The sequence below is a fragment of the Fragaria vesca genome, linkage group LG6 (genome assembly GCF_000184155.1).
Source record: "Fragaria vesca subsp. vesca linkage group LG6, FraVesHawaii_1.0, whole genome shotgun sequence".
Taxonomy (NCBI): domain Eukaryota; kingdom Viridiplantae; phylum Streptophyta; class Magnoliopsida; order Rosales; family Rosaceae; genus Fragaria; species Fragaria vesca.
In genome coordinates this window covers 6,169,337-6,182,782 of record NC_020496.1, presented here as the reverse complement: position 1 = coordinate 6,182,782, position 13,446 = coordinate 6,169,337, and the positions used below count along the sequence as shown (strand labels likewise).

The 13,446-nt window shown below is 37.6% G+C and overlaps 3 protein-coding genes across 4 annotated transcripts; 2 read left to right on the top strand and 1 right to left on the bottom strand.

The window, feature by feature from the left end:
• Positions 1–634: 634 nt before the first annotated feature.
• Positions 635–1,706, top strand: LOC101293014. 2 transcript variants are annotated; one of them, XM_004302446.1, is made up of 2 exons: positions 635–916; positions 1,025–1,706. In XM_004302446.1, exons 1-2 carry the CDS (start codon positions 811–813, stop codon positions 1,312–1,314), a joined length of 396 nt encoding a protein of 131 aa, XP_004302494.1. In that variant the 5' UTR covers positions 635–810; the 3' UTR covers positions 1,315–1,706. The 2 variants fall into 2 exon arrangements, with proteins under 2 accessions (XP_004302494.1, XP_004302495.1); XM_004302447.1 differs by having other exon boundaries at positions 781–916; positions 1,063–1,706.
• Positions 1,707–8,136: 6,430 nt separating this feature from the next.
• On the top strand, positions 8,137–9,060 carry LOC101314876 (protein LURP-one-related 5-like). The gene is made up of 2 exons (XM_004305010.1): positions 8,137–8,424; positions 8,555–9,060. The coding sequence occupies exons 1-2, from the start codon at positions 8,137–8,139 to the stop codon at positions 8,963–8,965; spliced, it is 699 nt and encodes a 232-aa protein (XP_004305058.1). The 3' UTR covers positions 8,966–9,060.
• Positions 9,061–9,512: 452 nt separating this feature from the next.
• LOC101292717 (ethanolamine-phosphate cytidylyltransferase-like) lies at positions 9,513–13,242 on the bottom strand. The gene is made up of 9 exons (XM_004302445.1): positions 12,846–13,242; positions 12,499–12,734; positions 12,199–12,380; positions 12,040–12,111; positions 11,602–11,669; positions 10,784–10,904; positions 10,374–10,439; positions 10,116–10,238; positions 9,513–9,914 (listed from the first exon to the last, which is right to left on the bottom strand). Exons 1-9 carry the CDS (start codon positions 13,190–13,192, stop codon positions 9,843–9,845), a joined length of 1,287 nt encoding a protein of 428 aa, XP_004302493.1. The 5' UTR covers positions 13,193–13,242; the 3' UTR covers positions 9,513–9,842.
• Positions 13,243–13,446: the final 204 nt, after the last annotated feature.

The following is a 13,446-nucleotide window of genomic DNA, read 5'->3' as shown; positions in this document are numbered from 1 at the left end:
TAATTAGGAGTTGGTTTGCAACCAGATAATTTCTTTGGCCAAATCAAAGATGTATGTACTTCAATTAATATTCCGTTGCTAAAATAGAACCAAAATTGTTTCACCTCAATAATTAAGAAAATAAATTTGCTCAACCTTGGTCTATGATACCACTACCCTATTTTAGATTGACTTCGATAACAATACCCTTTGTGAGATCTATGAAGAAAAAAAAATTGAGACACGGTACCCTATTTTAGATTGACTTCGATAACAATACCCTTTGTGAGATTTACGAAGAAAAAAATATATCTAGGGTTAATGGTAATTTCGTGGTTTTTTAGAAATAGAGGACATAAACGGAATCACACCCACCAAAAGTAAGGGTAAAGTCGTCCGTGCACTATTCATGTGATGTGAACAGTGAATATAAACAGTAAACCATACTTTAGTATATAGTTAATTAATTAAATTAGTGGATAAAGGCTCAAAACTACATGCCTATATATTTTACCTTTTGAATTCATGAATACAATCGGGTCGGGTACTCTTGACTCGAACATGATTAGCCTACCCAGCTGGAAGTAACCCAGATTCCATTTTTAAGTCATTTTCTAAACCAGGCAAATATAAGAACGTACGTCTCTCCTAACCAAAAATATAATATCCATTCATTGACCCACTTCCCTCTTCATCAAATCTCTTCCTCTCTACTTTCAACCACACAGACCTCCATTGATCCTAATAACTCCTCTCCTCTGTCTCTCTGGAGTACTGTAGATACTGTACACCATTTGTGTCTGCACATAGGTTTTGCCAAGGTTGCAAAACATGAATGACTACGAGTTCATAATCCGTAACACCATCAAGTCACTTGTAGCCTTGGTCCTCTTCATGGCGGTATTAACCATAAGTAGTACTACTACCACTTCTGCAGGTAAGCAAATAAACTCGGAACCTGTTTTACTCTCTGCTATAATATATTCTTGCCAGTTGCCACAGACACAAAACCATTAACAGCAAACTATACATGTCACTCTTTCAGTATCTCATGATGATGTTCTTGAGTTTATTCCAATGAAGAATTCGGCGGAGTTTCGAGTAATGGACGTGGTAAGAGCTCACGACGAAGTACGAAGACGGAGGCTGGAGCCCTACCAGCTCTGCTTGGTTTGCAAGTGCTGCGCCGGCACGACATGCTCCACCATGCCTTGCTGTTTCGGCATAGACTGCCAGCTTCCCGGGAAGCCCTTCGGGGTTTGCGCCTTTGTTCCAAAGATCTGCAACTGTGTCAACTGTACAAGTAGTACTAATAATGCTAGTAGAACTCCTTGAAGCTAGTCATGTCATGTCTGTTAGATCCATCTTCCTCTTCGATTTCGATCTTGGAGGTGAAAGGAAGACGAAGAATAGTAACAGGAGCTGAAAACTATTGGGGTAGAGCAGATCGAGCTGAGGTGCTCTAGCTAGAATACAAATGATGACAACCTTGCAGTGTCAGAGATAGATTAGTAGTAGTAGTACCATAGAGCTAGAAAATATTCGATGTTTTACAAATCTTTTGGAGCGTACGTCCTTCGTCTTGTATAAAAAATATTGTTCACATCACATGGGATACTTTATACATTGCTGAAGATTATGTACATGCAAGTGATGCAACCTCACTATCTCATACTAGTTGATCTTGAATAATATTGTTAGTTGTTCAACAGATCAATGAAGTTGTTATATATTTGAGTTAATTATTGGCTTAAGCTCAATAAGTTGCTTATTTGTTAATTATATCGATCTTTCGTATATGAATTTGTTAGAGTCATGTAATTTAACCAATTTGAAATCCTAGTTTCATATATGTGCTCGCCCTTCAATATCTTCATAGCTTGTATGATCTCTTTGCTCAGCGGACATCAACCAACTCTTGCATGGTGTGATCTATATATCTATACGTACTACTACTAGTAATTAACGATCGAGGATCTGTGACCTAATTAATTGTTTGATAACTTTGATTAAGTAGAAGATGGACTTAATTAAGATCTAAATCATATATAGCTATTGAGGGTGTCATTTTCAAAAATTTCCGAGACCAACACATTCTAACCCTAAATGGCTTATAATGCAGGATGTTGTCCGCTTGATCCACTAATTCGATATTGACTCTCTTAACACACTTTTAGAGTTTTAGTGTGTCCTCCTTTGTCATTTGTGATCGGGTTGAATTCTAAAGTGAAGTAATCAAATCAAGCGATGAAGGATTTGTCAAGTGTTCGTTAAGTGTTGGAAACTTAATTTTTTTTTTTTTTAAACATATAACACGTTTTATATAATTGATTTTTACATTTGTGTCTACGATCAACATACTCAAACTTGGCACGACATGACACGACACAACACGACAAATATGATATGTGAATAAAAATTACCATTATTAACTATTATAAAAAGAAAGTCCAATGTAGTGCGGTTATGAATAATTTTATAACATACAGTAAGTGGATATTAGTCCTCCACTAAGTTAAAGTATAAACTATACGAATTGCCTGATCAACTTCACAGTTATGGATTGATTCATTTTTCTCGTCTATTCCTTTCCTGGCCAGTTTTCAAGTTGCTTTCAACAGCAACTTAATTTGTAAACACATAACTTAGAAGTGGCCTTTGTTGCCAGTCATTTTCTCACCACTCATGCATTTACATTAACAAATACAAAACGTTCTAGGCGTTAAACAACTTAATCAAAACTAAGTGTCCTCACTTATTATAGCCTAATGCGAATTAAAGCCAGAATTAACAACATTATCCCACATATCCTTCTCTAATTATCAATATCTTTTGATCTAGCTCTTCTTAATTACTCCAAATAAGGGTTCGTAAGATATACTTTGCACACTCTTCCACCACAATAGTGGGGAAAAAGCAAAGCATGCATGTAATTAAGAAAAATTATCTGGAGCTGGTCATATTTTCTTTGCCATATTGTTGGAAGATAATACTTGGTTATCAAGGCATTCATATCTCATTTCATGTTGATATATTATTATTGGGAATGGAGATATCTAAGATTGGTGCTCACAGCTATTATGATGCTCCAAATTATATGGATTATATTACTTGTATGTTTTATCTATCATTTTTTTTTTTTGTACAAGAGATGAGAATATTCTATTATCTTTTCTTAGTATTCATCTTGTATTGTTTATTATTTGAACTATGTAATTTTTTTATTTTTAATTAAAATAAAATCTGAACGTGGGGGCTGAGCCTCCAAGCCCTAATTAAAAAAAGAAAAAAAGAAAAAGAAATTAACAGTCATATGAGGGAATTAGAGCACTGATGCTTAGTTAAGTGGCTCGATCGATAGTGGTGTGATTTTACTATTTATATTCTTAATTAACACAATTGTCACCTTCTTATAGAAAGGCTTGTCATCATCTAGTATATTCTACACCCCACTAAAAGAAACAAATTAAGTAATACAAAACGTATAATCTACTATACAAACCGGAACAACGTCTTGTTAATCGTTATCCAAATCGCACCACATTGCTAATTAGCGCACCTTTATTTTATCCGACTTTGCTTTTTTGCTTGATTTGAAGAATACTATGATCGATCTAACTCAAATACCTGACTTCAAAAAGCTTTTATTTGCATTGTGCTGAATGCTGATGAAAGTTAGGCCATACATTCGTATTATTTGCATCTCTACTTTTTAAAAATGTTAGAGGAGTTGATCCAAACCCTAACCTTTCTGTGTATGCTCGTGTCATACCACTACAATATATTCAGTTATATTACAGCGGGCGTGACTCCCTGAATTCGATCTGGTTTGATGAGACAAACGTTTGATTAATTCTGATGAAATATATGCCACAACCCGCATCGAACAGATAGAGAAACGTACGTCTCTCAAGATTAAATTGAATATTGTAGATTCTAAGTATGCATGGTTCATCTTTCAGGATTGTGCTAGGTAATAAACTACTTATCATGGACTGATCAAAGATAAGTAGATGAACCATATTAAAAACAAAACCAAAGCAAAAGGATAAGTAGCATGGAACATAGATTATGAAAAGATCAATATACTCCACCATGGACGTTCGTTTTGTCGTTAATTTAAATCTTCTTTCAAATTAAGAGAGATGAAATACTCATAGAACATAGATTGAGAAAAGATCAAAATGGCTTTAATGTCCCTCCACTCGGTCAGTTATTAGGTTGTGAAAACCCTAGTATATATACATATATACATACCTTAATAGAAAGATCCAGCAATGCTAATGTTAAGTAAACCAAATTTTAGAATGACCTTTTATACATATATAGATACATACACAAGAACGACGGATCTTTATTAAGGGCTACAAGGGCTATAGCCCAGAAAGAAATTTCCGAATCTTATTTATATAAGTATGCTTAATTACTCTTAAAACTTCATCCCATATTTTCTAGTCCACAATAAGTACTGATTATGGATTTTCCGATCATTAATATAGTGGTCCAATGATTTGATGTCATTTCTTGGATGTATATCAATTAAAGTCGTGTGTGTTAAGCTTCTTATTTTGTTTGTTGCTATGTGATTTTTAAATCAATAATCTGGATAGTCCAATCAGTTTTAAGATCATGGCTCCCTTCCTGTACATACATGTAGTCGTGTAGACATCTCTTTACGTATAACTAACTAATACATGCATCCATGGAAGGGGTAATATCAATTTGTTTTCCTAATTAATCCTCCTGGTGAGTTCTCGAGAGTCGAGAACACCTCTTGCGAATAATGAGGTCAATCGAACATTCTCTATCTTAGATCTCATTTGAGACTAATTCATGATAACTCCTTTCTTAAATAAGGTGAGACGACGTGAATTGTAGAGAGCATCAATGAACTCATATCTTAGAACTTATTCACACACACACACATATATATATATATATATATATATATATATATACACACACACACAAGGCTTTTCAGGTGCGGACCTCCGCACCAAATTTTTGGTGCGGATTTCTATTTTTAGACCACTTCCCGATCGAATTTCCTCAAACTTCATTCTAGACAGATTTAGATAATCTTGTGTAGATCATCTCTGCAAAATTTCAGCCAATTTGGTGATCGTTAAGGCCCTCAAACTTGCGTTACAAAACCGACGGACAGAAATCTGTCCGGTTCAGACATATAACAGAAAAACGCAAGTTTGAGGGTCTTAACGATCACCAAATTGGTTGAAATTTTACAGAGATGATCTACACAAAATGATCTAGATATGTCTAGAAGGAAGTTTGAGAAAATTCGATCGGAAAGTGATGCAAAAAATGGAAATCCGCACCAAAAAGTTTAGTGCGGACGTCCGCACCTGAAAAGCTCCGTATATATATGACTAGGTGACTAGCTAGGTCGTATGCAATATGTACGCAAAATAAAAAATACAAACTATATCCTTCTTTGGTAGGCATTACAATGGACGAGTTCTGCAATTTCGAGTGTAGAACTTTGCCAATATTGACATAGTAAATAGAAGAATAATAACCTTTTCAAAACAAGTAACTTTGGTAGTTTTGAAGGTGGTGAAACAATGGTCAAGTCAGTAAAGAAAAGCCATCGACCATCTTCTTCCATACGAGTGTACATCATCAATATCCAAAGCATGGATTAGTGGACGGGAACTCATTGCGAGAAAAGCCAATGTTTCTGTGTAGGGGCTCCAATTGATCATAGATATATGGCTGCTTATCACCTAATTCTATGCGGCCCCCTTTTGTTTTCACGAGTGTCGGCTTTCATATTAGAAGCTGTACATGTAAGTTATCTAATATTGTTCTTGTTGTTTTACACGTACATAGGTCAAGCTAGAACTAAAACTAATAATTTCACAAAGATGGTATTGTTTGGAGGGAGAATATATGTATAAACCTCTGTTAAACAAATTAGTGAGTGCTTAATGCTTTAGTGACTCGATCAATTGCGAAACCAGGGGCACTAAGCAACTTGCTTATAATATTAACAATAAACAAAACCACTACGTATATAGAATTGGCATGCACTAATTGTATTATATCAGCAAAATTACCAAAACGAAGAGGGCTCGTAAATTCCTTTATAACTGTTTCATTCCAATCTGACATTCCCCTTGCTTAATCAAACAAAATTCTTGTGACTTTATTATCCGCTAATTACTTTCTGTTGAGCATAATTTATGTTTGGTTCACACCGACAGATCAAATTATCAGAAATTTGAGAATCATGACACACAGCAAGAGAACAAGTTAACCCTCTTGGTTTCCAACTAAAACCCACAAGTACTAATGTTAGCTAGCTTTGAATATTGGATTATTAGTCACAGAATGAAATAACCCTAGTTTATATGATATAGAATATCCAAGTTGATATATAGAAATCGGAAAGTTTTAGATCGAAGTTTCGATATGGAGACAAATGGAATCACATGCATGCATGAAGTTTGAATTACCTGCAGATAGCTAGCTAACCTCTTTGTTTGAATGTTCATGGTGTTTAAACTAAGCTATAGATTGTTTAGACTGGTACAGACCACAGTGATCAAGGCTTGGAAAGCAAATTACGGGACAGTTTGTCTTCCTGGGGTTAGCGCCTTTCTGGTGCAAATAATGCTTATAATTAAAGTTAAAGGAAACACGATGTTGATGATGTTCTTTGCTGAATTCACAAAGCCAGAAATGTAGAATGATTACTATGCCTAACTCTAGGGTTGGGCACGGGACGGAACGGGCCGGGATTTGGTGAATTCCGTCCCGTCCCGAAAATAAAAGAACGGGACGGGAAGGTGTTTTTAAAAATCTGTCCCGTACGTCCCGATCCCGACAAATATATATATATATATATATATTTTTTTTTTCAAGAACAAATTAATTGATTATCAAACACCACCACAGGTGGAAAACGGGTTGAGAAACTCCAAGCATTCAAATGCTCCACCACAATTGATCAGTGTATGAAATTTTCGACATTTTTATGCTGTTTGGAACAACATTAATGAAATTAATGGAAAAAAAAAATATCCAAAAACACATAAAAAAAAAAAAAAAGAACATTGATGAAATTAGAAGTACTAAAATCAACAAGAACATAGGTGCATAGGTGCTAAATTACATCCCACTTTAAAAGTACTAAACATCCCACATTAAAAATTAACCCTCAAACAACAACTAAAAATATCCAAAATCACACAAGTGGTTGAGTGCATTGTAACACCATGCAACCTAAAAAATCAAGTATAAAATGAATAAAATCAAGTATTCTAATATTACGGGACGAGACGGGATTTTTCGGGATAGTCCCGTCCCGTCCCGTCCTGTTATGGTAATGTTAAAACGGGACGGGACGGGACGGGATTGCTATTTTCAAAACCGATCTCGTCCCGTTCCATTAACTTTCGGGACGGGACCGATACGGGATCGGAATTCCGGTATTAAGTGCCCAGCCTTACCTAACTCTATTCGACCATGCACTTATTGTGCCCCCAAAAAGAAGGGCCTTTGCGAGTAGAGAAATACTTGTTAAGACTCGTAAAAGCTCAGCATACATACCAGATTAAAACTCACCAGATTAAAACTCATGCTCAATGCTAGATGAATTTGACATTATGTCAGTAAGAGATTTCGACTAATGTGCAAGTCATGCTGTCATGGCGATTAGAGCTGCGTAAATATACGACCATGCCTTTAAGTACAAACTACAAAGACAGCGCTCCTTCTCGCCCCCACTGTTAATATAAGCTGCCCCCACTGTTAATATAAGCTACAGCAAATCCATCGTACAGGCCAGGGCAGATTCTACATTTCAGGTGTAGGATGGTCACCACAGGTCAGAGGTCTTGCAATTGGATTTTTAAAAATGAAGCAAAAGAGAAAACCAGCCGGGCTCATTGAATGTACTAATTAGTATATACAAAGCTATAGCTATGGTAATGGGGACCTACGTAAGAATTTTGTGTTAACCACTAAGCTAGCCAAAGACAGACACACATATCTATATAACTAGTCTCGATCGCCCTAGCTACCTAGCAAATCTCTATCCTTAAGTACCTCAACACAAATCATTCTCACACTACTATTCCTCTCTTTCTCTCTCTAAACACCTTTGGGATCATCATACTGTGTAGAACTCTAGCCATGTCAAAGATACATCCAGCTGCAGAAAATAGATACCAATATCAAAATCGTGGAGTCCTTCACCATGATCTTCAGGTGGAAGATGTTCATGATGTAAACCCATCTGTGCTCACTGTGTGGAAGAGATCTAGCATGAGCTTCCAGGGAACTGATGGATTTACTGTCTTCGATCACCGAGGAGTTTTGACTTTCCGAGTCGACAACTATTCCAGGAAGAACTGCGGCGTCCGGAAAGGACTCGTCCTCATGGACGGAGCTGGAAGTGCCTTGCTCACTCTCAAACCCCAGGTAATTATTGGTGTACGTTCTATGTAATCATGTACATATGGCTTTTCTTTCACCTTGCAAAGGAATCTCATATGATCGAAGTATGTATACAAGTACATGGAAGCTAATGAAGGCCATTTTGTATGTACAGGTTTTGAGTATGCAAGACCAATGGAATGCATATCGAGGAGACTATGGATGTGCAAAGAGTTCTAAGTCCAGTAGAGTATTCACCATGAAAAACACTGGGTCTGGTCTTTTTAGCCGCAGCAATAAAACTGAAGCAACAGCCGAGGTGTTCATGGGATCCGAAACTACGAGCCCTTCACCGGATTTCAGAATCGAGGGTTGTTTTCAGAGGCGAAACTGCAAGATCAGGAGCAGCAGTGGACAACTGGTGGCCAATGTAGCTAGGAAAAGAGTGAGCAACACAGTCATGCTTGGGGAGGATGTGTTCAGCTTGGTGGTACAACCAGGGTTCGATCTGGATCTTATCATGGCGTTTGTAGTAGTCTTGGATCGCATTTGTGGGAAGCCATTAACGCCAATTTTATGTTCTTAATTGATTGTCGTTTCGAGTGATGTACAAAAATAAAGCCAACATAAGAAGATACAAATTGTAAGGAGTAGAGCCAATTAGGGCGATTACTACTCCAATTTTCTTGTATTTAAATAAGAGAATAATTTGCCTTCGTCTTTTTCCTTACCACTCCAAAGTCGGCAAAGTTCTAAGGAACACACTAACAGGATAACATTTGGATGGGACAACACAATACTATCTTCTTCCTCATATGCCTAGCTCGTGTTGTTGTGATGATTAATTGTGAGAGGTCGAGACGTAGATGATCGTCTCAGCCAAAACAACAGACTGTCGGTATGACCTTGCGAAAATTCTTTGTCGACTACTAGCATCATGTGTAAGAGTGAAGACACATGACATGTTACATGCAACAAAACAGGTGGTGTTACAGTGCAGCACCACATGTGAGACCAAGACTTGTACATGCAAGTTTTTCTGGAGAAGAGAAATATGAAACCAAAGACAAATATCAATTGGTTTGGGCATAGATTTTATATCAAGAAGATATGCACAACAGGAAATATATATTGCATCTATCTGTGACCATACTGAACTTCTATTGATGTGAAAAATAAGGGCATGAACTTGCAAACTCGAAAAAGCTCATGTCATTCCACCTAACAAACCATTTTTTTTTCCTCAAGTTCTAAGGTTTGGAATTGAATTCCAAAGTAGTAATCTATGCAAACACATATATAAGTACAGACTCAGGAATCACAAGTAATCTAGGATCTGGGAATCAAATCATGTGGATTTACCAACCCAAATGGGTCATCTCTGATGTTAGTACTGCTCGGTAAAACTGCAAAAATAAAAGAACAGGTGCACCCAATGCCCTATCCATACATCGCCGCAGGGATCAATCACCAGTAACATAAGACTTGCCCTCATAATACTTTTGCTCACTAGCTGCCTTCTTATCATTTCGTTTCTGCATCCAAAAATTAGATGTTTAGGGTGTGGAAGGAAAAATGCAAGGATATCAACAAAAACCAGAGCTGGAACTTTATATGTTTAAGCATATGGACACAAATGCTAGCATACTTTATAATTATCATGTTGGCACTTTCTTTATATCATATATTATCTCTGTGTTATAAAAGTTCAAAAGGTTCAAGAATTAAAGGGGAACCTGGTATGCTTCATGATTAGATACAATCCTCCTAATTATCGTGGAAGTTGTAATATCAAGAGGGCTTGCCAAAACTTTAAAGATACCCATACTGATTGGAACTTCATATGGATTGCCCGTCTCCTGTGAGAGAATAATAAAGAACAATAAGTAACTAACTAAAGCATCTTGGTACCACCATTCAATGAAATATCTTTTTGTTGGAAAAAAGCAATGGCAAAATATACATCACCGTCAGCAATTGGTTTTGCAATTTACCTTCTCAAAATTGTTGTTCTCAGCTACTGTCCCATGGACAACCAAAGAGATATTGAAAGTAGTAATCTGCAGTCAAAAAAAGTTCCAAGACCATTATATTTGCAAGCATGGAAACTGTTACAAGATGACAAAAACATGGCAAAGTAGTGTATTGGCACTCAATTTCATTCAACTAACAGATATATCCAGAACTCTTCATTATAGTAATTTAAGGTGGCATTGATACGGGAATCATTATTGAAGGTTAGGAGTGAATTACATAGGGTCCTATACCCAACATCCCTACTAAGGAACGTCCACCAAGGAAAGAATTCACACCCGAACGACATCAATAGAATACACGAAAAGAATGAAAACTGACTAAATGCATTATAAACCAAATTCTCTAAAGATGACAATAAAAGCTTTACCACGTCTTTTGTAATTTCCCACGGAGCACCAATTATGACCTCATCCACATAGCGGCAACCCAAAACACTTAGGCTTCTTTCATGAAGGTTCATGATTGGGCGATGTGCACCTCTATTAGCACTGCAGTGAAGTTACAAAGATAAGGCTATTACCAAGTATATTATAGAGTACAAAACTACAATCACACAGAAAGAAACTATTCTGACTTGGAGATAAATCATGATCAAAGGTCGCAATACAACCCCCCAAAAAAAATAATAATAAATTACCAGGCTACCACAGACAGTAGAGAGGAAACCAATTAAAAGGATAGTCAGAGCAATTCAACATGCATGAAAGAAACCTTTACTCACTCCGCCATATTTTCAGAACAGTCACAAGTTATAGGCATCTGTCACAACCACAACCATTGTGCCACTGAAAACCTATTTGATGACTAGCACAATGGCTAGAAAAGTACTCATGGAATCAATAGGATTTCATGTGAAAGATATGATATCCAAACATTCACAAACACATACACAAATAACGTAGAAATTTCTACACATACAAATGACTCATCAGTATGAGTCATTTCTAAGTAAAGGTCAAATTATATGGATCTAAGTTGTCCTAGCGACTAAAGGATTATCTTTATTGAAAGTTACAGAAACTAACATGTGAAGGATTTACAGTTGAACTAAATATAAGAAATAAAACCTGGTACCTCTCTAGAATCATAATCATGGGTGAATGACTAAAGAGCTATACATACATAGATCTATTAGACATTGTAAAATGGGAGCTTTCATAAAGACTGAGAAACAGGAAATGATACCTGACAGTTTGATCAGTGTGTATTCCAACAAGAAGAAAATCCCCAAGCTCTCGAGCAACCCTCAAGATCTGTATGGAAAAATATCCAGATAAGTAAATTTTAACCATCTTAATCATTTATTCCCTAAAAGTTCATTAGGGAAAGAAAGACTAGATGAGAGGACAAATGAACTAACATCCCTGAAATCTAAGAGGCACAGAATAGTACCATAGTGCACAGAATAGAATGAAAATAAAAAAGTTAAAGGCTAGTTTTTCTTTTATTTTATCGTACCTGTTTTCCCTTATTTCAAAAAAGGAACCAGTTACACAATTAATTGGGAGATATTATAGCCTTATAAGTGCTGTTCTCAACTACCATATGCAGTACCACGAATTTGGAAGTACACATTCAGAAAGAGAAGAAAATAAGTTGCATGTGGACAAACTCATTCATTACCTCGACATGTCCAGCATGAAAGAGATCAAATGCACCATCTATATATATTATGCGCGCATCCGACTGAGGTCCCTGCAGCCATATGCATAAACAATTCATTAATAATCGTCAAACCCCACCTCACCCACTAATCCAATGACAACTAAAAGAGTGTAGTACTTTTCCATTAGAGAACTGAACAATTCTACGAGATGTTGGCAGGAAATGAGACACACGAGTTCCACTGCCGGATCCACCATCTTCAAGCTTCTGACCGTGTCCATGGCTGAACTGTCTTTGCAATGAAGAATGGTTCCGGTTCTCATTAACCGATCTCTCTCTCACACATAGAAGCATACGCCCTGCAACACAAACAATCGCCGCACAAAACTAAGACCCACCAATTCCAACTACAGCAAGTCTCCAAACCAGCTAAACTCCATGCTAGAATTGCATTACAAATATAAAACGAAAACATACCAACAATGTCAGTGCTCGAAACCCCTTCTGTACGTTTGATCTGCTTGTAGCGCCCGGCTTTCTTCGCAAGGGCATACGCGTCGGTTCCATCAGGAAGAACACAAGGATCATCCCCGTGGATTATATAGTCTATATCATACTCATCAAACAACTTCTTCATAAACTCTTCGGTTATAGCATACGGTGCATCCGGAATAACCTCATCAACCCATTTCACAGCTTTAACCATTATCATCCTAACAAAACACAATAATTACAAACCCTAATAAGCTCAAATTCGGTAATAATCACAATGCTAATTAATCGAATGCAAAAAAGTGAAAGGGATAAAGAAAAAAAGGTGGTACCTTTCGTTGAGAGGAGTGACCGGAGGACCTTTATTGACGATGATTTCGGCGTCGCTGACGACGCCGACGACCAATTGGTCGCCGAGGGCACGCGCCTGACGGAGCGCGTTGCAGTGGCCGTAGTGCATCATGTCGAAGCAGCCGTCCATGTAGACCCGGACGGGGCGGTTCTTCTTCCTGCGCCACCGAATCGGCAGAGGGAGGAGGTGGGGCCCGCCGCGGTCGGAGCCGAGCATGGAGACTCCGACGCCGATCCCGACCGCCACGACGACGCCGCCGACGAGACACGTGGCGACGAACCTCGCCCAGCTGCGCGCATTCTCGGACTGACCCGCATCGAGACCCATTTTGGATTTTTGGTAGTGTTACAAAATCAAAGAGCGGAGCTTTGTTTTGGTTTCAATCAAAAGCCGAAAGGAAGAAGAAGAAGGAAAGGTTGCATTTTTGGGTTGTGGCGCACACTTTTCTCTTTCTCACTGAAAATCGATGCTTTTGCTTTTTTTTGTTCGTTCCGCGTTTTCGTGAGGCGGGTGATTGGTGTGGGCTTTGGCCCAACCGTCCTTTTGAGATCTTTCTACGTCTTTCGTTCGTCACATTTTCC